At 43.9% G+C, this 24,530-nt stretch overlaps 1 protein-coding gene and 1 long non-coding RNA gene across 2 annotated transcripts in view; one reads left to right on the top strand and one right to left on the bottom strand.

Moving 5' to 3' along the window:
* LOC118097957 (protein AHNAK2) overlaps window positions 1-24,530 on the top strand; it is a 94,738-nt gene that overhangs the window by 48,512 nt on the left and 21,696 nt on the right. Inside the window, 5 exon segments of the mRNA XM_060271588.1 lie at window positions 16,874-16,941; window positions 18,600-18,695; window positions 19,654-19,716; window positions 21,056-21,197; window positions 21,658-21,839. Coding sequence (XP_060127571.1) covers window positions 16,874-16,941; window positions 18,600-18,695; window positions 19,654-19,716; window positions 21,056-21,197; window positions 21,658-21,839 — 551 coding nt within the window.
* LOC132591717 (uncharacterized) lies at window positions 866-1,295 on the bottom strand. Its single transcript, XR_009557128.1, has 2 exons — window positions 1,243-1,295; window positions 866-897 (listed from the first exon to the last, which is right to left on the bottom strand). It is a non-coding gene; the product is annotated as an uncharacterized LOC132591717 (long non-coding RNA).

Here is a 24,530-nt window from a genome sequence, read left to right as displayed (position 1 = left end):
ATGTGAAGGTACCGTATAGACCTGGCAATCCAACATACCTTCAGATAAAATCCAACTGTTTATTCCTCTGGAAAGAACCTACGTTCCCCCAGCCTAGGAAAGAACAAGGAAGTCTGCAAGAGCCAGGTGCTACAGGGCTTGACATAGAGCAGGGGAAGCGGTGAGAATGTGTTAGCAAACACACGGCAGATGACAAAATGCACACAGCAAAGAATCTTCTCCCCTGGCTTGTGTTTTGATTTCTTTCGCTCTCGTCTCCTCCAAGAACTCAAGAGTAATTTCCAGTCATTGCAACACCCTCTTGGCTGGGGTGGAGCTCTGGCTGTGCTCACCCAAGACGTCTCAGAGTGTAAATCATTCTCCTCTCCAAGCCTCTTTGCAGTGGCAAACTTCAGCTTCTGGAACTAAGATGCCTTGCAGCCTGGAAGAGGCAAATGGCAAGCACGAAAATAGTAAGATGTCATGAAATAAATAAACCTTTATTTACAAAATAGAAAAATTCCTTCCAGTAGCACCTTAGAGACCAAGTAAGTTTGTCATTGGTATGAGCTTTCGTGTGCATGCACACTTCTTCAGATACACTGAAACAGAGGTCACCAGACCCTTATATGTAGTGAGAGGGTGGGGGAGGGGTATTATTCAGAAGGGTGGTGGGAATGGGTGGTTGGCTGATAGGTGTGGTAAACCTGTATACGACTGTTGACGGCTGCAATTGGTCTTACAGGAAAAAGCAAGGGGTGAGATGGCTAAAAGTATAATGAGATAAGAATCCAATGTCTCTGTTCAGACCATGGTTTTAAGTTTGGTAATAAGTTGCAATTCAGCAACTGGAATGAATTTTTTAAATTTTGTTTCGACTGCGGCAGACCAACACAGCTAAATACCTGTAACTAGAACCTTTATTCCCATGGACTGCAAGAAGATCAAACCTATCCATTCTGAAGGAAATAAGCCCTGAGTGCTCACTGGAAGGACAGATCGTGAAGCTGAGGCTACAATACTTTGGCCACCTCATGAGTAGAGAAGACTCCCTGGAAAAGACCCTGATGTTGGGAAAGATTGAGGGCACTAGGAGAAGGGGACGACAGAGGGCGAGATGGTTGGACAGTGTTCTCGAAGCTACTAACATGAGTCTGACCAAACTGCGGGAGGCAGTGCAAGACAGGAGTGCCTGGCGTGCTCTGGTCCATGGGGTGACGAAGAGTCGGACACAACTAAACGACTAAACAACAACAACAGAACCTTTATTCACGTTACCTAATCTGCTTCAATCGCAATGTTGAACTTGTTGCAGAATTGAAAGCCAGCTTTGGGTGACGGTAGCTGAGAGACATGAAAATGCATGTACGGTACTGTATATGCCCCCAAATCTTCCCTTTGGGGGCTTCTGCCAGCTCAGGCATTGCCAAACCTCTCAAACTTTATGAGTGTATTAAAGGCAGGGAATGTGAGCCAGGTCTCAGGTTAAACTTCTGAAATCTCCAGGTAGGGTTGGGAATGTTCCCGGTCTAAAATCCTGGAGAGCAGCTGCCAGTCAGTGCAGACAAGCTTGTCATGTATTCATCTTAGGGGGGGGGGTTCAATGTTTTTTCAGGCCTGCTCCAAAGTGAAGGTAGTCTAAGTCGGAGACCACTAGCCCTGGGCGAGAACAAGCCCCAAAGCCACATTCATGTCAACAGGGCTTCTGCCAGAAGCCCAGAAGATATTATGAGCCACATGCTGCAAAGCTGAAATTACTGTCAAGCCATCTTCACAGCCTACCAATAAGGAGGTAATAAAACACCCACTGTCTGCATTTCCTTGTTCTTTTGACAACAGAACAGCTTCTGTGAAATATTATTCACCTCCGGCTGAAAAAGCTCCCAGCAGTGGAATTCCAACAGGACTACAAAGCTTGCGTTACTGGCATTTCTTGATTTTTTTTTTCAGGTTGTACAAGTTTTTTTTTAAAAGAACACTTTCACTGCGAAAAAACAGGAAAGCATCAGGGAAACAGCCCTGTCCTGTTATTTATGGACTCTCCTTTCCCCCAGACTGTGCTTCAGCCCAACACCTGTTTGAGCAGCATTCATGCAATGGGAAAAAGCAGAAGTGTTGTCAGTGTAGAGTTAAGCTGCATGGAGTTCAATTTGTCCCAGGGCACAGGCTTCAAAGAATCTGTTCTCGGCACTAGGACTTCGCCCTGGGATGTGTGAAGTGCTGAAAAAGACAAGCACCTCTGAGTGTAAAGTGAATTAATAGTAATTGGCTGCAAGCAAAATCAATCTCCCTGAGATGCTAGTTTCCAGCTATGCATTATTCTATTTTTCACAGAGGGAATCATTTATATTTGGGAAGAGTTGCAGCCTGACAGCAACATGCTGAATGCACAAAAAGTCACAGGTTCAATCCTTGGCGAAGGCTCTGAATCTCAGGGTTGTGGGTTCGAGCCCTGCCTTGGGCCGAAGATTCCTGCCTGGCAGGGACTAGATGATCCTTGGGGTCCCTTCCAACTCCACCATTGTAGGGGCTGGCGTTGCCCCGGGCACAATCAAGATACACTCCTCCGCTGCCTTTAAATGCTTCCCCCCTTTTTTCTTCTTCTTTTGCTTCTCTATCCTATGAATCCTTCATGCTTTTCTAAAGAAAAGGGAGGGGAGAAGGCTTTTAAAAATGCCATTATCCAAGTTGACCTCAAAGCCAGGAGACCTCCAAGGTCAAAATGCTGACAAAACACAGTCCTGATAAAAGCCCTGTCCAGAGGAGCATTGCACATGCTGCAAACCTTTTGGGAGGGGACAGAGGTTAATTTGTGAATAGAGGTTAGTGAGAAAGCTGGGGACCAAGCAGCTAATGTCAACAAGGAGCTGTTGGTTTTTCCTACAGATGAGACAATGCCTTTGGAAAGTTTTTGTTCAAAAACCGAAACTACAGTTAAAAACTGATCTCATGTTGCAGAATGTGTATCAAACGGGGAATGATTCCAGATGCAGAAAATGCTTGGTCAGGTTTTCTTAGATTTCACCGAATAAGATCTTTGGGTCGTCGATTAGACATAACCAGATGCCTGCCTCTTTCTTTCTTTCTTTCTTTCTTTCTTTCTTTCTTTCTTTCTTTCTTTCTTTCTTTCTTTCTCGGAACTAGCAAACTTTTATTGTTTTTCCTTGGATGTGGGATTGTTTAAAAGTAATATTTTCTGTATGCTATAAAATGGTTTTAAGAACGTAAGAATTCCGTAGCAGAATGACAACAAAGTCCATATAGTCCAATAGTGGCTGATGTGAATTATAGGCCAAAACATTGAATCATAGAATTGTAGAGTTGGAAGGGACCTCAAGGCTCATCTAGTCCAACCCCTTGCAATGCAGAAATCTCAGCTGAAGCATCCATGACAGGTGACCATCCTTCCTTCTAGAAGGGAAGGTTGCAGTAAAGCAGTAAATTGGCTTCCTTTGAACACTCTACATCAGAGGACCAAAAGTCACATCAACCTTGACCACTGGTCAGTTCAGCAGAGGCTGATGGGAGTTAGAGTCCCACAGCACTTGGTTATCTCATGATATTGTAGAGTGGGAAAAGGTTCAGAAAAGGGCATGGCCACACGACTAAGCAGGTGGAGCCAGTGGCGTTCCTACCCCAGCTGTTATGCACGGGGCGTGGCACATGCACAGTCTGCACGGCACCCCGTATGGAGTCCGCATCTCCCCAACCCAGCAAGCTCTGCGCGTTTTAAGGCAACGTGGGAGCCGGTGTCCTTTTATGGCACTGCACTCGTCACCTCCCCAGCCCAGCAACCTCTGCCTCCGCGCCGGGCCGGCCATTGTTGAGTGGTGGATGGCAGCCAGCAGCATCGGGGCGGCCTCTCCGCAATGGCAGCCACGACGGCCGTCAGCAGCGGAGGGGCCAGGGGGCACTGCCCCCCGCAAAGTGCAGCGCAGGGCAGCTTGCCCCCTACACCCTCGTTGCTACGCCCCTGGGTGGAGCAACTTCTCTACGAGGAAAGGTTGCAGTTTTTGGAACTTTCTGGTTTCAAGAAATGACAAGCAAGAAGGGGGGGATGAGAGACTTTGTAAAACCATTCATTACATGAAGAAAGCGGATCAAGGAAGGTTTTTCTCCGTCTCTCATAACACTCGAAGATTCAAATATTAGAAGATTGGAGATAGAAGAAAGAACTTATTCACGCAGTGTGGAACTGAACTGTGGAACTCACTTCCACAAGAGACAGTCGTGGTGGTCACCAAAACAAATGGCTCTAAAAGAGGACTGGACAGATTCATGGAGAATAAGACCAGCTTGGCATCCCCAAACTTCGGCCCTCCAGATGTTTTGGACTGCAATTCCCATCACCCCTGACCACTGGTCCTGTTAGCTAGGGATCATGGCAGTTGTAGGCCAAAACATCTGGAGGGCCACAGTTTGGGGATGCCTGAATAAGACTGTCAACGGCGATTAGCCTTGATGACTATGTTCTGCCTCCAGGGTTGGAGGTAGCAAAGATTCTGAAGCCACAAGAGGAGAGAGCGCTCTTGTGCTCAGATCCTGCTTCAGGAAAGCCCCGGCAGGCTTCCAGAGAATGTTGAGATTCCTGGGCACAGAATTTGACAGTCACGTTTCTCCCAGGTTCTCGAATTATTATAAATAAACCCCTCTTTACCTCTTTTTAAAAAATCACGATTTAGTGGGCTGTCCCTTTCTTTTGGCCTCTGTTTCTGCATTCTTCTCCTTTTTTTTAATGCACATAAAGATTTGGTGCCCCAAAGGGTGTTTCCTTTCCCAGGCCTCCTCGTATTGTTTCCTCGGTTCCCATTTCTCAGCCCTCGGAGACACAAAGTTACTCATAAACATGCTTTCGGCTGGTGGATTCATGTGTGGTTCTCTATAGCAACAAACAAAACCGTGAGTCAGAAACTGGCATAGAGCTAGAAACACATCCCGCCCCCTCCCGCCCCTCCATCCCCGGACATTGCCCAGCGTTTTCTTAATTTCTGTGACATGCTGCTGAGTCCTGCTGTTGCCCCTGATATCTACTCTCGAGTTTCTAACAGAAATACACCCCTTTTTTCTCATCCCTCCATCCCCAAGTGGGGGTGTGTGAAGCTGAGCCTGCTGAATTTCATTCTGTCATGCAATTGTTAAAGTTATCCAGAGCTGCTCCCCCCCATCAGAACATTTGCAGACACCATGTCAGCAACGTTTAAATTCTGCGTTGCACTTGAATGACTGAAAAACAGGTCCGGTTCTTCTTCCTCACCCCATCCCAACTCCTGCCCCCAACTCCTGGAAATTAGGAACAGAGGAGCCAGATGCAAAAGGGGACAGGATTTCTGCACCTTTAATATATCCAGCCAACCTGGGTAGGTAAATCACGTAGGTACCTTCGGCTAGTCCCTGGCTAGGTTCAGATGCAAAGTTCTAGATCTAAAAACTCACATTTTAGAGCAGATTCTGCAAGTGTCCCTATTTTCCAGGGACATCCCTGATTTAAAGAAGCCGTCCCACTTTCTGATTTGATCCCAAAATGTCCCACTTTCCCTTAGGATGTCCCTATTTTCACTGGGGAAATGTTGGAGGGTATGGAGTTATCCGACCCCCGAGCCATCCGAAGGCAATCCTGTATAGGGAAGGGTTTTTTAAAAATGTTGAATGTTTTATCGTTTTTATATATGTTGGAAGCTGCCCAGAGTGGCTGGGGCAACCCAGTAGGATGTGTGGGGTATAAATAGTAAAATTATCATTCTGGAATGGGATGACCCTATTTTCATCGGAGAAATGTTGGAGGGTATGTTAGAGCAGGAACAAAACCAGGCTTCAAGAGCTCTCTTTCCCCCCTCTCCTGTGCCCATGTGCAGAGGAGATGTCCTGCTTTGTTAAACAGCAGCCTGTTGCATCTACAAAACTGGGACAGCAAAATCACAGTTTTGTGGTTTGGATGTTGCGAGCACTGGTGGAGGAAGAGGGGGGGGGAGCGCACCACCCCTGGCAGCGTGATCATAGAATCATAGAATCAGAGAGTTGGAAGAGACCACAAGGGCCATCCAGTCCAACCCCCTGCCAAGCAGGAAACACCATCAAAGCATTCCTGACAGATGGCTGTCAAGCCTCCGCTTAAAGACCTCCAAAGAAGGAGACTCCACCACACTCCTTGGCAGCAAATTCCACTGCCGAACAGCTCTTACTGTCAGGAAGTTCTTCCTAATGCTTAGGTGGAATCTTCTTTCTTGTAGCTTGAATCCATTGCTCCGTGTCCGCTTCTCTGGAGCAGCAGAAAACAACCTTTCTCCCTCCTCTATATGACATCCTTTTATATATTTGAACATGGCTATCCTATCACCCCTTCACCTTCTCTTCTCCAGGCTAAACATACCCAGCTCCCTAAGCCGTTCCTCATAAGGCATTGTTTCCAGGTGATCCCGGTAGCGTGTCATCGTGCCAGCCCCGCCCCCGCCTGCTCTCCACCCCCCAGTGCTGGAGCATGAAGCTCCGCCACTGGCTGCAAGGAAAGCCTGTTTTAATAAGTAGCAACTCAATGTTTGGCAGATAGAGATCTCTGTAGTAGCAATTTATCTCTGGAACTCTCTGCCACAAGGAAGCTCGCATGGCCATCGTACTTCCTTCACTGGCAAAGAACCCTGTGCAAAATGGTTGCTGCCTGTTTTACAGTAACTGTATTTTGGATAAATGTGCAATTAATTGTGGCTGTTTCGAATTTTATCGTGTTATTATCTTCCTTAGTGTGTCAGGCAAGCCACTATTCTGAGTCATGCTTTTTTAAAAGGGTAAGGGGAACTGGGGATGAGTTTATGGAACCAACAAGGGGGCAGCGGCCCAAAAAGGTTTGGAAACCACTGGCCTTGGGCAAGTGTTAAATGTGTTTTCATCACTGGTGAGATTATATCTCACAATCCCTAAATGGTCTTCTTGATCACCTGAATATGATTAGTTCAGTCTGGTCAACATGACTGCCTGTTGTTGAACATTTCTGGAACATAAAGAAGGTTTTTTGTTTTGTTTGTTTTTCTGAATCACATGCTTAAGCAAAAGCACTTCTAGTCCAGCTTGCTTAGGAACATGCCTCGAAAAATGTCAAAACTCGCTTTCAGATATTCTACCAGTGTTTAATGTAGATGCAGAAGCCAAAATTCAGAATTCAGTTGCAGACTATAAACAAGATCCATAAACTAAAATAAGAGCATATGGATAAGGCCTGAGGCCCATCTAGTCTAACTTCCTCTCATTATTATTATTTTATATTTTATTTATGATTTTCAGTTTTATACATTTCAATATTTTTATGGTCATTTTAACATTTCAAAACTTGACTTCCTTCCCCCTCTTTCTGCGGTTCCTTAAATTTATTTTTAATATCTCCTGCATATCCAAATTAGCTTGATTTGCTCATTTTTTCATCTTTAAATATATACTCTTACAAAACTGCAGGTTATTACAACAACCCTGCCAATGTTCTTATCAGTTTACAGTTTGTTTGTAAATAGTTCATAAACCATTTCCATTCTTTTATAAAAAAAGTTTGTTATCTTGATTTCTTATCTTTCACCATTTCTGCATATTTCACAAGTTTTTGTATCCATTCTTCTTTTGCTGGGATTTCTTCTTTCCATTTTGGGGCAAGTAACATTCTTGCCGCTGTAGTTGCATACATGAATAAATTTCTATATAGTTTGGGTAGTTCTGTCCCTATAATTCCCAAAAGGAAAGCTTCTGGTTTTGGGGGTTTTTTTTTACAAGCTTTATTTTAAAACATCTTTTTCAATTCATTACCATATATTCTGGTGTATAAGACGACTGGGCGTATAAGACGACCCCCAATTTTTCCAGTTAAAATACAGAGTTTGGGATATACTCGCCGTATAAGAAATACGACCCGGCGTATAAGACAACCCCCAATTTTTTAGAAGATTTTCCTGGGTTAAAAAGTAGTCTTATACGCAGGAATATACAGGTATATATCATTTCCCAGTAAGCTTTAACCTTAGTACAAGACCACCACACATGATAAAAATCACCTTCTTTCTCTTTACATTTCCAACACTTATTTGATTTGGATTTATACATTTTTGCCAATTTACTCAGCGTTAGGTACCATCGATATATCATTTTCATGTATTGTTTTAATACTCAATTGGGAGCCGCCCAGAGTGGCTGGGGAGACTCAGCCAGATGGGCGGGGTAGAATATTATTATTATTATTATTATTATTATTATTATTATTATTATTATTATTTAATTTTCTTTTAGACCATAACATGCTATAAATTTTATGTCCTTATTCCACAATGGTTCCCATGCCTCCATATCTATATTATGACCAATAAAAAAGGTAAAAAGGTAAAGAAATCCTGGACGGTGAAGTCCAGTCAAAGGCGACTAGGGGTTCCAGGGCTCATCACGCTTTCAGGCCAAGGGTTCCAGCGTTTGTGGTTTCAGCTTGCAACCCCAGCTGCTCATGAGCAATTGCAAAGTGTGCTTCTGTCAGCAGTGAGTCACTACAGAGAATACACACACACACACACACACACACACACACACACAGCATCAGAGAGAATGTTTTCCAGAAAAAAAAAATAGGACTTTTATTTCTATTTGAGGACAGATTTGAACTCTGGTAGCTCCTTTTCTCTGTAAATTAAAGGGCCGATTCTACCAATTGTCTAAACTCATGATGCCCATAAATACCTTGCCTCCAAGCTTCCTTATTAAATGCCTGGTTCTCATTGCCAAGCAAATGTCAGGGTTTTCGTTCTGTTTTTTTTTGCAAGCAGTCATGCCATTTATGGTGATTTTTACACAGAGGCTAGATGTTTCTTCTCTAGAAACATCACCAATAAAACCAACAGACTCGTGACAACTTCTAAACTTACAGAAGTATATAACTCCCCCAACCGTCTGATTTCTCTGATCTTGTCAGGGTTCCTCTCAGCTTAGCCAATAACAAATTTTTGGTCTGGTCTAAAAAAAAAAAAGGCACCTCTTCAGGACAGGGTGGAATAATAATAATAATAATAATAATTTATTATTTATACTCCGCCCATCTGGCCGGGTTCCCCCAGCCACTCTGGGCGGCTTCCAACAAAACAGAAATTCTAAAATACAGAAATCCATCAAACATTAAAATACAGAAATCCATCAAACATTAAAAGCTTCCCTGAACAGGGCTGCCTTGAGATGCCTTCTAAAGGTCTGGTAATTGTTGTTCTCTTTGACCTCTAGTGGGAGGGCATTCCACAGGGTGGGTGCCACTACCGAGAAGGCCCTCTGCCTGGTTCCCTGTAACTTGGCTTCTCGTAGTGAGGGAACCGCCAGAAGGCCCTCGGAGCTGGACCTCAGTGTCCGGGCAGAACGATGGGGGTGGAGACGCTCCTTCAGGTATACCGGACTGAGGCCGTTTAGGGCTTTAAAAGTCAACACCAACACTTTGAATTGTGCTCGGAAACGTACTGGGAGCCAATGTAGGTCTTTCAGGACCGGTGTTATGTGGTCTCGGCGGCTATGTGGAATGGAGGTTGGGGCAGAGACCAAAGCTGTAAGCGTTCATAAATACTGTTCCATGAAAATCTTGTGCCATAATAAAAAGTTTGTTACATCTTTAAGGTGCCAAAAGACAGTTGAATGTGCAAAAATGCACAGAACTATCATTTCCAGAGTGCTTTGACAATCTGTACTCCTTCTCAGGGAACTCTGAGAATTGTAGCTTTGTGAAGGGAATACGGGTCTCCTAAGAACGCTCAGAGACTACAACTCCCAGGATTCTTTGGGGGAGAGCCTGAATGGTTAAAGAGGCATGATACTGCTTTAAATGTGCTGTGGCAGATGGGGCCTTTGAGTGTGTTTATCCAGCTGTCCTTGAGCTGTAACAATGCCTCTTGCTTGCTTGGATGAAGAGGGTGTGCACCTAGAAACCGCTGGCTTCCGTGTAGCTGGAATGTGGCCTCTGGCACAAGGGCCGTTCATTGGTTGCATCACACATTTTTACCTCTGGGAATTCCCACTCTGTTTTGGTCATGCCCACCGTTCACACCTTGCACCCCCCCCCCCCCCCGGTACTTGACTCTAGCTGAAACAGAAGCATGAGGGCTGTCTTAAAGCACTTCTCAAAAGTGCTGTTTGAAACAGCCACACACATCTTTCATGTAAAGGAGAAGCAAGCAGGTGCTTCAAACAGCACTTTTGCAAAAGGCTTTAAACTGCACATCCCTGTCCACTTTTCAATCCTGTGACGACATAATGATGTCCTGCGATTGGCAGGTTGTTAAATATGGTCCACGAGGTTGGTCCCGAAACAGTAAGGCTCCACCCACACCCGTGCTAAAGGATAGGGAATAAGCTGATCAACCACATCTATTTGGCATATTTATTAGTCAGCAAACTCTTGTTTGGCCTTCAGAGATGGAATACATTGGCATAGAAATGATCATTCAACAGAACACCCATTTAACACCCATGAGTCATTTAAAAAGCTCTTTTTGTAGGGAGGATTTCATTTGACCAAGTCAGTTCCCTCATGGGACAAATCCAGTCATAAGTAATTGTTTGACATTTTCCCATTAACAATGGACACAAGTGTGCAGCTAATACATTGGGAAGGTGGCAGGATGGAAAGAGGCAAAGCAAATTCTGAATAACAAATTACCAGCAACAGTTGCGAAGCTTCTGTAAGGAGTGTTTTTTTCCAGCCTGGGGTCCACATTCCCCTCTTTTTGGGGGGGGGGGCAAAAGTGCGTGGAACAATGGATGTGACTCTATCCCTTGTACAATAGGCTGTGATGCAGCCACACAAAATTCAGAGGTTTCTACTCACATAGACACTTCTCCATCCCCAACCCAAGCATTATCATTGCTAAAAGACAAATTCTAGTAAAAATGTTTGAGAGGGTAAGGATTGGGGACAGTGAAGAGATGTAGCCTGGAAATAGGTGTGGTTGTGTGAGAGTCCCAATGGGACGCCTTTGGTTCTGGGATTGAGATTCCGCACCCCTGTTCCTTGAGATAACAATACAGCAAAATGTGATCTACACAGGAGGGGGAGGGACTTTGGCCCTCCAGGTGTTTCCGGATTATCCCCCCCCCCAATGTTTGGCAATGATGGGAGTCTTACCTCAGTAACATCTGGAAAGCCAAATGTTCTCCACACCTGCTGTATGGCGACTGAGCCTCCAAAGTCAAACTGATTTTCACTTTTGGTGAAATCGGGCAACAGCTAAGGGATGCACAGAAGCCCCTCTGTGAAACTTTACTTGTCTTGCCACAGCTCTTTTGGGTACCCATAAAATTGCTTATGGCACAATCCTAGAGCTATCTACTCACAAGTAAGCCCTGCTGAGTTCATTGCAGGCATAGGCAAACTCGGCCCTCCAGATGTTTTGGGACTACAACTCCCATCATCCCTAGCTAACAGGACCAGTGGTCAGGGATGGTGGGAGTTGTAGTCCCAAAACATCTGGAGGGCTGAGTTTGCCTATGCCTGGTTTATTGGAACTTTCCCCCAGGTAGGTAGGTAGGTAGGCAGGCATAAGATTGCAGCCTTAGATGTTTCATCCAGGTTCCACGCACATGTCTAAACTTCTTTGAGATTGGGAGACCAGTTGTGGCCCCACCTCGATTTAATACAATTAGAAGTTCCCATATACCTGCCAATGGAAGAAGAAAGAAAAATAAACCGGTGTTGCTTTTTTTTCTGTCTTCCACAAATGGGGAGTGGAAGGGACCTGTGATCCAGAAGATGTTTCTGTACTGCATTTCCACGCATCCTTGACCATTAGCTATGCTGGCCAGGACTGATGGAATTTTGAATCCAGAAAATCTAAAGGGCCATAGACTTCCCACTTATAACCCTGGACATCTGTTTCCCCCCATTTAAATAGAATTTATGTATTTATATTAAATTTGTATACCGCTCTTGTTCCAAAGATCTCAGGGAGGTTCAAAGCATTAAAAAATACAAAAATAAAAACACAAAGTACATAATAAAAGCAAGAACAAAACAAACCCATTACACCATCCCTTTCATGAACACATTTTAAAGGACATAGTCTGTTAATCAGCCAAAGGTCTGGTTGAAGGGGAATGTTTTTGTCTGGCTCCTAAAGATGTATCATGAAGGCTCCAGACAAGCCTCCTTGGGGAGAGCATGCCACAAATAGGGAGCCACTGGAGAAAAGGCTTGTTCTCATATTGTCACCATCTGGACCTGTCATGGAGGAAGGACGCAGAAGGGCCCCAGGTTATGATTGATGGGGAGAGGCGGTCATTGAAGTATTGCTGCCAACCCATAAAATGCTTTTATTATGGTTTAGCACAGGCTAAATCACATGTTCTAAATGGTGTCTCTTGAACACTGTAGTTTCAGAAAGCAAGTCCATTGCGGTTTGCTTTGGTAACTGAAGATCTAAGAGCTCATGAAAATGTTGCATTTTGTGCTATTTTAATATAGCGTTAGGTTGCTACTTCCATTTGTAATTTGAGCTGAAGAGCCTGAGCTCTATGGGGAAAGCAGAAGATATTGAAATAATTTGATGTTGGTGACATCAAGTGAGAAAACTATTTTTGTGTTCTTCGTACCATAGAGACAGCACATTTAGCAGACAGAGAGCCAAAGGTTGCTCATCCCAGATGATGCACTTGCAAAAAAGAAAGCAATTATGTACATTCATACATCTCGCTTGCCATTCAGTTCTGCAAAGTGGCCCTGCAGATGTTGTTGGACTCCAATTCCCATCAGCCCCAGAAAACATTATACAGTGGTACCTCGGTTTATGAACACAATTGGTTCCAGACGTCTGTTCATAAACTGAAGCGTTCATAAACTGAAGAGAACTTTCCCATTGAAAGTAATGGAAAGTGGATTAATCTGTTCCAGACTGTCCACGGAGTACTTAAACTGAAGCGTTCATAAACTGAAGCGAACTTTCCCATTGAAAGTAATGGAAAGTGGATTAATCCGTTCCAGACAGGTTTGCAGAGTACTCAACCTGAAGCGTACTTAACCCGAAGCATGGGTGTAATTGGTTCCGGAAGTCTGTTCATAAACTGAAGCGGTCATAAACTGAAGCGAACTTTCCCATTGAAAGTAATGGAAAGTGAATTAATCCGTTCCAGATGGGTCCACGGCGTTCATAAACCGAAAATTCGTAAACCGAGGTGTTCATAAACCGAGGTTCCACTGTACTGTAAATGGTCAGAGATTATAGGATTTGTAGTCCCCCAAAAAATTATGGAGGGCTACAGGTTGGCACCTCATGAGAAGAGAAGACTCCCTGGAAAGGACCCTGATGTTGGGAAAGATTGAGGGCACTAGGAGAAGGGGATGACAGAGGATGAGATGGTTGGACAGTGTTCTCGAAGCTACGAACATGAGTCTGACCAAACTGCGGGAGGCAGTGCAAGACATGAGTGCCTGGCGTGCTCTGGTCCATGGGTTCACGAAGAGTCGGGCACGACTAAACAACAAGAACAGGTTGCCCACCCCCAATCTAAATAAGAGATAACATTTAAATACTGCATATACGTGTTCTCTTTTGTCTTCTCTCTCTCTCTCTCTCTCTCTCTCTCTCTCTCTCTGTGTGTGTGTGTGTGGTGTGATAGTCTTATGATATTTAAATGTTCTTCTGATCTGTCTTAACGCCTACAGACTACTTTCAAAACTATTCCCTTGTTTTGAAAGCAGTCCAGTGGCTACTGGAAATAGTTACAGCCACAAATTCCATCAATGCCTCTCAGAAGGAGGTTGACACAAAGCATCAATTGTCAGAGATTTATGTAAGGAGTGAAAACTCTGGAAATGTTGGCTGCATTGAAAAGTGACTAACCAGAGTGAGAGTTTTTAAGTGTAATTTTCTATATAGGAAAAGAAGCGAGATTTGCTCAGCCCCTTGTGGTGTGAGGAGGCTTAGTCACAGAAAAGCACAGCTGATAGAGAAAAACAATTCGTGTTCAGTCCCGTATAAACCCTGCAAAGCCCCTCACTGGGAAGAAAATGCCACAGATTCATCCATACTATTAATTTCATGTGGATTGTAAGATTCCGACCTCTCCATTGACCATATTACTTTCTCCTCCAAATCACTACTTTCCCACATTTGCCCCTCTCTCAATCTTGGTAGCAGTGGAATTTGCTGCCAAGGAGTGTGGTGGAGTCTCCTTCTTTGGAGGTCTTTAAGCAGAGGCTTGACAGCCATCTTTCAAGAATGCTTTGGTGGTGTTTCCTGCTTGGCAGGGGGTTGGACTGGATGGCACTTGTGGTCTCTTCCAACTCTATGATTCTATGATTCTATATTTTCTCATACCCTGTCCTTTTCATAGTATCTCTAGTATGAAAAATTCCAGAGGTCAGGAAGCTTACTATCCATGTTAAACAACAGTATGGCTGGGCCCTGAGTAGATAGCCCAAGTGATGTTTCATCAGTAGCTCAAATCTGTGCCATTTGTGATCCGGCCAGACAAATGGACCACACCAGCCTTGTATCTTGAGCTATGGTGCAGACAGGGAACCATTCTGGGCAATGCCCCAGGGGCCACATGCTGGTGCTGGAAGGGGCCAGAGGGAAAAGTGGGCTGAGCAACAAATGTGAGTTTCACCTTTGGATAGCAGGCTAGTTTCTTCTTCACTCACACGCATCTCTGCCCCAAGGCAAGCAAGAAGCATAATCAGAGATCAAGGTCCTATAGTAGTTTGGCTAAATCACTCAAGGAGGGTTCAAAGCAGCGCTGGGGAGGAGTGTGGCTAGGAACAGATAGAGAGACATGTGGACCTAACCTTCCCCATCCCTGTCTTGCATGTTGTTGTTTAGTCGTTTAGTCGTGTCCGACTCTTCGTGACCCCATGGACCAGAGCACGCCAGGCACTCCTGTCTTCCACTGCCTCCCGCAGTTTGGTCAAACTCATGTTCGTAGCTTCGAGAACACTGTCCAACCATCTCGTCCTCTGTCGTCCCTTCTCCTTGTGCCCTCAATCTTTTCCAACATCAGGGTCTTTTCCAGGGAGTCTTCTCTTCTCATGAGGTGGCCAAAGTAGTGGAGCCTCAGCTTCAGGATCTGTCCTTGCAGTGAGCACTCAGGGCTGATTTCCTTCAGAATTGATAGGTTTGATCTTCTTGTAGTCCATGGGACTCTCAAGAGTCTCCTCCAGCACCATAATTCAAAAGCATCAATTCTTCAGCGATCAGCCTTCTTTATGGTCCAGCTCTCACTTCCATACATCACTACAGTGGAACCTCAGTTTATGAACACCTCGGTTGATGAATTTTCGGTTTACGAATGGCGCAGACCCATCTGGAACGGATTAATTCACTTTCCATTACTTTCAATGGGAAAGTTCGCTTCAGTTTATGACCGCTTCAGTTTATGAACAGACTTCCGGAACCAATTACACCCATGCTTCAGGTTAAGTACGCTTCAGGTTGAGTACTCTGCGGACCCGTCTGTAACAGATTCATCCACTTTCCATTACTTTCAATGGGAAAGTTCGCTTCAGTTTATGAATGCTTCAGTTTATGAACAGACTTCAGGAACCAATTGCGTTCATAAACCGAGGTACCACTGTACTGGGAAAACCAAATTTCCTGATTTTGCAGTCCCAAGGAAACAGCAAAGAAGTTCAACATGTCCACGCTGGAGAGCTGCATTCCCCGAGGTGTGCAGGCTTGCTTCAGTCAGTGGTTCTCAGAGAGCAAGTCGGGAGAATCCCAAATGGGCAGTCCCTTCCATTTGTTTTCTCACTTTCCAACAAGTATATACCTTGAGTCTTCCAGAATGTGCCAACCTAAACCATTGGTACAATACAGGGAGCTGTATTGTGCCTTCATTCCTTGCGTTGACAGTTTTTCGGCAATAAGTCATTTATTTCAGCCAACCTATCAGTAACACATATAAAATTGTTACATAGATTCGTTTTTATTTTGTTAAATTTATTTGTATGTCATTGATAAATGTTTTATGTCATTTTATGTACAACAGTTAGGGAACCCGGCCAGATGGGCGGGGTATAAATAATATATTATTATTATTATTTAATTAAGCTTTTTATAAATTCTTTTTTTAAAAAATTAACAAATTGACATAACCCTCTAAATTCTCCCAGGCTTTGCACTTCAGAAAAATCATTATCTGTGGACCCAATGACACTAAAGTAGTACCTCGGTTTAAGTACACAATTGGTTCTGGACGTCTGTACTTAACCTGAAGCGTACTTAACCTGAAGCGAACTTTCCCATTGAAAGTAATGGAAAGTGGATTAATCCGTTCCAGACGGGTCCGCGCTCGACCTGAAGCATACTTAACCAGAAGTATGAGTGTAATTGGTTCTGGAAGTCCGTACTTAACCTGAAGCGAACTTTCCCATTGAAAGTAATGGAAAGTGGATTAATCTGTTCCAGACGGGTCCGCGGAGTACTTAAACTGAAAGTACTCAAACCGAAGCGTACTTAAACCGAAGTATGACTGTGTTTGCTTTGAGATGTAAATCCCTGGAGCTGGATTTAAAATGAGCTCTTGCAGATGGGATGGTCTGTCATTTTTCTCCTATGTTCTCACACTGCCCAGGAGCACAGAAGTGTCCAATTTTGGGTTTATGTCTGGCCAGGTGTGAACCGTCAAAATTTCTGAAAAGTCAACATTTCTCAACTTCATTTGAAAGGGGGGAAAAAGCAGGCACCGTTCAGACAGAAGGGGGTGTTCACATGTTGCATTCAATGAGTGTATGAGGGCCACCTGGTATTATGCTTGAGTAGTTGCCTATTGTGCCCACCGGTGGATCGGGGCCATGTTGCTTTGGGTTTGGGGCATATTTCAATTCCACATCTATCATGAGGTTGAATAACCTTTGTTTTTCACTGCTGTGGATGGGAAAATTGTGTGATGGCTTGTTTGATCATTCCAGCTTCGGGGAGACAACTCAGGCCAGAAGACACTGAGGCTGACGGTGAGGCCGATGCAGAAGATGACTCTGTGAGTAACACCCAACAGTTTTACAGCTACCACTGGTTTTAATTCAGAGATTGCTCAGCATCTTTTCCTTTACAACAGGAGCTGAGAAGAACAAGAAGTCAAACTAAAGCCTGAGCTTAATTCACAAACCATACTGACTCCCTTTTACACCCTGAACTGGAATAGAATACACAATTTTATTTGAAAGTCTCCAGTCCATATTAAATGTAACCCAGAGCAGAAACCTAAAAATTGGGACGTGACTGCCTGGTACTTAAAAAGACTGGGGGCTAAAGCCCATGGCACATATTTGCCTCTGGGCTAATTAAGATGGCTGGTGGGATCTTACCTGGGGTAAGAGCTGTGAGGGGATAGACCAGGGGTCCCCAAAGTAAGGCCCGGGGGCCGGATGCGGCCCAATCGCCTTCCAAATCTGGCCCGCGGACGGTCCGGGAATCAGCATGTTTTTTACATGAGTAGAATGTGTCCTTTTATTTAAAATGCATCTCTGGGTTATTTGTAGGGCATAGGAATTCGTTCATTTCCCCCCCAAAATATAGTCCGCCCCCCCCCACAAGGTCTGAGGGACAGTGGACCGGCCCCCTACTGAAAAAGTTTGCTGACCCCTGGGATAGACAAATGGTTGCATGAGGTGTAAAATAGGGGGGGGGTTGTCAGTTGTAAAGGAGTGATGTAAGAAAAGTGGGGGGTTGGCAAAGGGATTGGTGAGAAAGTGGGATTGGCGAACATGGGCGGCAGCCCCACTTATATGTAATAAATGATGGTTTGCATGGCCGATTTAAAAATTTTGGCTGTGGAAAAAAAGAAGTTAGGTAAGATTCCTGCTGGATCAGATGAAAAATCCACCATTATGTCAATAGCGGAGCAAATGACTCTTAAAAACTCACAGCCCTGGTATGAAGGCATCTGCCCTCTCCCACTGTTTGCCCCCAGGAAATGACATTCACAGGCATACCACCTTTGATCCTGGTTTCACGGCCACTCCTTTACAGATACACATCTAACTCTTTTTTTTAGTTTTGTCACATTTCACTGGGGGGAAGGTGATGTAATGATTTCAAAGGATTCCCTTCCTCTGCTTAAATTAGGGGTGGGGCACATTTTTTTAAAGTCAGTGGCCACATTCCATCAGGAAAAGTGGCCGGGGGCCAAATGCAGGGGAGGGAGGGAGCTAAGGGTGGGCAGACCTGCAGCCAAAAGTGGGCCGGGATAACTTAAGCTCTCTTTTTGCCACCCCTTCTCTGGAAATGTCTGGCTTCTGTGCTGGGCACTAAGAAAGAGGCTCGTCTTCCTCAGCACCCATTGCAAAAACACAGTGGGCTATCAGAGGAACAATAGAGTAACCTTGGAGGAGAAAAGGAGGAAGGGATGGAGGCCGGACAGAAACCTACCATGTGCCAGATCCTTGGCCCTGATTTAAACTCTTCAAATTGGCAGCATCCATTGTTCATCAAGTAATATTGAATAGAGGGTACCTGTCGATGGTGGAAGGGGCTCCCTTGGGACTGCCCCCCTTCATTGGGGGGGGTTTTAAAGCAGAGGTTGGATGGCCATCTGTCATGGATGCTTTAGTTGAGATTCCTGCATTGCAGGGGGTTGGGGTTCCCTTCCAAATCTACAATTCTATGCTAAATTCTGTTGTTGTACCACTCCTACAGGTCGACGAAGTGACAACTGAAAACATACGGCCGAGACCACAAGGATCCTCTCCTGTTTATGAGTATTGCATAGAAGATGAATATTTTAACAAAAAGGCAAGACGTGACACAATGGGATTTTGTCTTTTACTGTTTCGCTAGTGTCAAATTCTCAGTTCTTTTGGACCATCGAGACAATGGCTTCCTTAGCCCTTTGAAGTTAAAGGCAAAACTGGCATCAATTGGCCGTGGGGAGAACCACCTGTTCTTTCCCCAAAGAATGCCCCATGAAAGACACTGAAATAGTGTTGTCCCAAATTCTAGAGGGAAAGCCAATGGGCCATTAAGGCAGCTAAGCCCTGCAAGAAACAGTGGCAAAGGGGAAAAAATGGTGGTAGTGAGACCTTAGTCGCCATGCTATAAAGATAAGCCATCCCTCACTTGGCTGAATACTTTGGCCCAGCCCTAGATAAAACCACTGAAACCAAGCATATATGACCAGCTGGAATGTCTGAGGGAAAAAAAGTGTATTTGCCTGGTGACAAAATGGCCCTATAGTTTATTTGCATTTTATGTACTATTTCTTTTTGACAGTTCATATACTGCTTAATTACACCTTCATTGCATATCTTTAGGCACCATGTGCCTCTTCACCCACCCAAATCTTTGGCTAATTAAACAATGTAGGGCCTTTTAAACCAAACTTATTGTTTTCTGTGCTATTACGTTATGTATTTTTGTGTTCTTATACTGTAAACCGCCCTACGATCCTTGAATGAAAGGCAGCATATAAATGTGAATAAATAATTTTTTTCCTGGTCCCTGCCTGCGGGTTTGTACACACACATACATATATACCTTGGAAGTCTGAAGAGGGGTGATATTGTGTGCAGATTACTGATTTATCTCATATTTCAGAACCCTTGAAATGAATTGTCCAGCTATTACTAACTGCAATGCCACTCCCACCACAGAAAAATAGCTAGTGACTACAGAATGACAGGTGTGTGAGACGTTTGGCATAATCTGTGCAAATCCATTTTAGCTAACTTAAAAATTACACTTGTGTTTCCAGCTTCAGCAAGATATAGAAAACAGACAAAGACGGGATTCTTCTATCAAAATGAGTGATTCACAGGTGAGCTTAAGGTGTCTGATAAACACCAGGTACGCCCTTCAGTACAGAAGAGCATTGTTTCGGAGCTCTTCAAACTGAACGATCTTCTCATTGATACCTGGCCCTGGAAGGGAATGCAACGCCACAGATTTACAAATCCAAGCTTTAACTGTTACTTGCCAAAGAATACTTCCCAGACTGGTTCCAGTTTGCGAAGCCACAGAGGGCCAGTCCATACAAGCCTTGGGTGTGTGTAGGTTGTATGTTTGGAGAATATGCATGTAGAGATCCCTGCAGATAGGTACGCACTCACACAACTCGGTCGACACATGGTGTGGGTGTGTGCCTGAAATATGCATTCAAGCCTCACTGCCTGTGTGAACCAGCATACTGTATAGGCTTTCTGAAATGTTCCCCCAGTCTTTCAAGGGCGCTTGTGAATAGACCAAAGTCCCCACCCACAGATTCTCACTGTGAGCCACGCCAGAGATTCCACGTATGCATATCCAGGGCTCTGTTGTACTCCACGCTAAGAATAATAATTAAATGTCTATGTCCAGGACATCCAAGCAATGATGGATCCTGCAACCAATATTTGCATTATTTATTCTACAATGTTTTCTTCTCTGCATAGTTTATTTTGGCGTTGCTTGTAAAAGGATGGGAAGAGACACGGCCTCTTTCCTCCTTGGAAGCCATCTGAAACTGGAAAACACTCTGCCCAGAAAAGCTTTATATTGACTCTGAGTATGTGTAAATAAGCCCGGCAGTTCCGCTGTTGTCAGTGTAGCTTGCTGTTTTCTGGGCGCCAAGAGTTTCGACTATTCAATATAATGTCAGGCTGTATGTAACCAAATTGTGTGGGAAGATCTCCACGTAGATTTTTCAGAATCAATCAAACTGTTTACCCAAGTTACCTTGGGGTTCAATTAATTTGCTGTAGAGCAGCCACACCTGTGAAATGAAACAGGATATGCAGGTGGCTGGAACTGTGAAGAATGATATTGAATATACCCATTGTACACCTAAGTGAATGTTCGTTTTTTTTGAAAGGAGGCGAATCTAATAATATTCAAAGCATTGTAATAGTCGTGCTACTGTCTCTGGATGAGAGACTACTGGCTTGAGATGCAATTAGTGTTCTGCTTTGGTTTAAAACCTGGATAAGGAAACTTTTTAACATTTCAGGGGCTAGAACATTCTAGAAGTTTTTTGTAAATCTACACAATGTGCAGAAGTGTGCCTTTGATGCAACCACCCTTCAGCTGATGTTTACTGGTGTCATGACAGGAATGGGTTGAAGTCTTCAACATACAGTGTTAGAAATGAGTTTTGATAATGTCCTTTTTGGTCTAACTAGGAATCTATGGAGGTTACCTTGCAAACGGAAGTTGAATCTGGTGCAAGTGGATTTAGTGTGGCTGGTGGAGGAACCGAAGGGTTATTTGTGAAGCAAGTGCTCAAAGAGTCCTCAGCATCAAAGTTATTCAGTCTGAGAGAAGGTACAGTATGGTCTTATGTTACATGTATTTTAGTAAAATTAGCTATGAAAGTGAACCCTGACCAGATGGTCGGGGTATGAATAAATTATTATTATTATTATTATTATTATTATTATTATTATTATTATTAACCTAATAAAAAGTTAATTGTTGGTCAAATCCATGCAAACTTTTTTTTAAAGCACATTGGACAATCTATAGAGGTGAAGAAAGTGGGCTTTCTCTTTTTTAAACAAATGACTGAACAACTAACATTAGAATAGCTGGGACTAACCTACTTACAATGCAATCCTATAAATGTCTACTTAGAAGTAAGTGTTTGCTGTTGTTGATTTTTAAAAATGTGTCTGTGTACCTTTCAGGTCTGCCCTAGAAGCAAGCATGTTTGCATAGATAAGGCATCTGATGAGGGAGGCCAATATTTTGACACCCAATTAGTTTCTGCTGCCTCTTTTCACAGGTGACCAGCTTCTAAGCGCCACGATCTTTTTCGATAATATTAAATATGAAGATGCACTCAAGATTCTGCAGTATTCCGAGCCGTACAAAGTACAGTTCAACCTCAAAAGAAAGCTCGCCAGGAAGGAAGATCTTGAAGCAACGCATTTTGCAACACAATCCAAAAAAGAAAAAGCGAGTCAGGTAAATGCATAGTTGTAAAACCACACTTCAGGTCAAGGCATGGATCTTGGGGGAGGTATGAACTTGACCATCGCTCGTGTAATTTTAGGGCAGTGGTCTAGATCCGGCGATATATTGGGCAAACAGAAAGGCATTTCTGCTAGTCCAAGTCAAATTATCACAATTTTTTCAATCCCACTGCAGCGCCTCTCCAACTCCCTTGCTCCCAACAGCTAAAGTAGGGGGTGAGCCAAGAAACCCCCATCATGAAAACTAACACCCACTCATCTGTCTCTGGATCCAACCTTCACGGGGTTTTTTCTAGTGGAAGTTAAATTTGAGGGGATGTGGCCTTTGAGGCATTGAATTATTGAAGCCCTTTTTGTGTGTGTTCTTCAGCTTCTGTAAGAATACACAAAGCCTCTCAGAATAGGGTACAATCTGTGTGTGTGTGTGTGCGCGCGCACACACGCACACGCGCATGCACGCGTATCACATTAGGCTGCCAGGCGTCTTTTTATTATAGTTATTTATTGAATTTATATACTGCCCAATAAAATCAAGATATAAAATAAATAAATGAATATATAAATAAAATCAAGATATAAAACCACAAAATACATACCGGTAGTAAAAATTAAAACAACAACCCAATAGCTCCCCCCCACACACACAACAAAACACATTTTAAGAGGCATAGGATGTCAGTCAAATGAACCAAAGGCCTGGTTAATGCCACGTTTGAGTCTCCGCTCCTCCACATGCAGCTGCTGGGTGACCTTGGGCTAGTCACACTTCTCTGAAGTCTCTCAGCCTCACTCACCTCACAGAGTGTTTGTTGTGGGAGAGGAAGGGAAAGGTGAATGTTAGCCGCTTTGAGACTCCTTAGGGTAGTGATAAAACGGGATATCAAATCCAAACTCCTCCTCCTCCTCTTCTTCTTCTTCTTCTTCTTCTTCTTCTTCTTCTTCTTCTTCTTCTTCTTCACACACACACACATTGTGTATTAGCTTCACAAATATGAAGTTAACAAAAGTAAAATCAATGTAAGAAATATATTTTTAAAAACAAACAAACCAACACCACTCAACCCCCAAAGTGTCTTGTCAAGGTAATGCAGACTTTCCCTTCTGCTGGCTTTTGAGGTAAAGATCTTTTAAAAAATAAATTGGGAAGAAAGTGGCAAGGAGTCGGTTTGTTTATTTATTTAAACGTCTCCTACCTTTTAATCTTCGGTTCTCACAATGGCTTATTATACCAAATTTTATTCCAAACAAACAATAACAAAACATCAAGTGTAGTTAAACAAAAAACAAACAAACATTAAAAACAACAAGACAGTTAAAAAACAACAACTATCAAAGCCCAGGAAAACAGCTCTTCCTTGGTGCCTACAGACCATCAGGTTCAGCATTTCAGAGGGTTGGACTAGATGATTGACAGGTTCCTTTCCAACTCTATTATCCTATTCTAAAATAAACAAAATGTAGGAATTCTCCTGATGCCGTGCCGCTATACCAATATGGGCTTGAACCTGATGGCCACCCAACCGACTTCTCATGATAGGGATAGTTAGAGCTGAGCCTTCAACAAAGAACTTGGCCCCCAGGCAGTTTCATATGGGAGAATGTCCGTTTCTCAATTTGGTGGCTGAGTTTTTGGAACCAATGAGAGGAAATAAATTGCAGAAGACTCTGCAATAGTTGCTACGATGAAATTGCAGAGGGGACCCAGGTGGCGCTGTGGGTTAATCCACAGAGTCTAGGGCTTGCTGATCAGAAGGTCAGCGGTTCGAATCCCTGCAACGGGGTGAGCTCCCATTGCTTGGTCCCAGCTCCTGCCCACCTAGCAGTTCGAAAGCACATCAAAGTGCAAGTAGATAAATAGGGACCGCTCCGGCGGGAAGGTAAACGGCATTTCTGTGTGCTGCTCTGGTTCACCAGAAGCAGCTTTGTCATGCTGGCCACATGACCCGGAAGCTGTCTGCAGACAAACGCCGGCTCCCTCGGCCTATAGAGCGAGATGAGCGCCGCAACCCCAGAGTCGGACACGACTGGACCTGATGGTCAGGGGCCCCTTTACCCTTTACCCTTTATTGTAACTGGAGGGCAAGAATGATACTAAAAGCCAGGTGGAATATGCACACGTATTTTAAAAATGCTGTGAAAATGCTTATTATTATTTTTTTTAAAAAAAGTTTTGAAAAATACATTGAATTTGCTGTAGCTCACTTTCGCCATCTAGTGTCACATTTGTATAGTGCACTTAAAAAATTTATTTGCAGCTGTATAGCTGAGTCCCCAGTCTAGCATCAACCTTTTGCTGATGCATGCGAGTAAAGGCATTTCAGGCACACCAACTCGCATTATCCAACTTCTTAGCCTTTTGCCCCAAAGTGGAGTGGAGCCCTGGTCTCAGCAGTGCTGCTGAGAGCATTTTGTTTTCTGAGGAGAAAGAGCCTCCTCCCGTTCTGTTTGCATGTGGTCAGCTGCTGTCATGCTAGGCCCGATCCCCAAGTTAATAGGTTCTGAGAAACAGGCCTCCTGTCAGTAGCTTCAAGTTTCAGGTGAATCACAGCAGTTGACCAGCTGAAGACTACTGGCATATTAGTACGGTGCCTAAGGACACTTTCTTGGAGTAGAAGTATTTTCCCCCTGAATCGATGGCTTCCTATGAAGCATCTCAAAGCAATTTCACGATAGGATAAAAACC

This window comes from Zootoca vivipara, chromosome 1 (assembly GCF_963506605.1).
Source record: "Zootoca vivipara chromosome 1, rZooViv1.1, whole genome shotgun sequence".
In the NCBI taxonomy this organism is placed as follows: domain Eukaryota; kingdom Metazoa; phylum Chordata; class Lepidosauria; order Squamata; family Lacertidae; genus Zootoca; species Zootoca vivipara.
The sequence above is the reverse complement of the archived record's forward strand: the minus strand, read 5'-3'. Positions and strand labels throughout refer to the sequence as shown.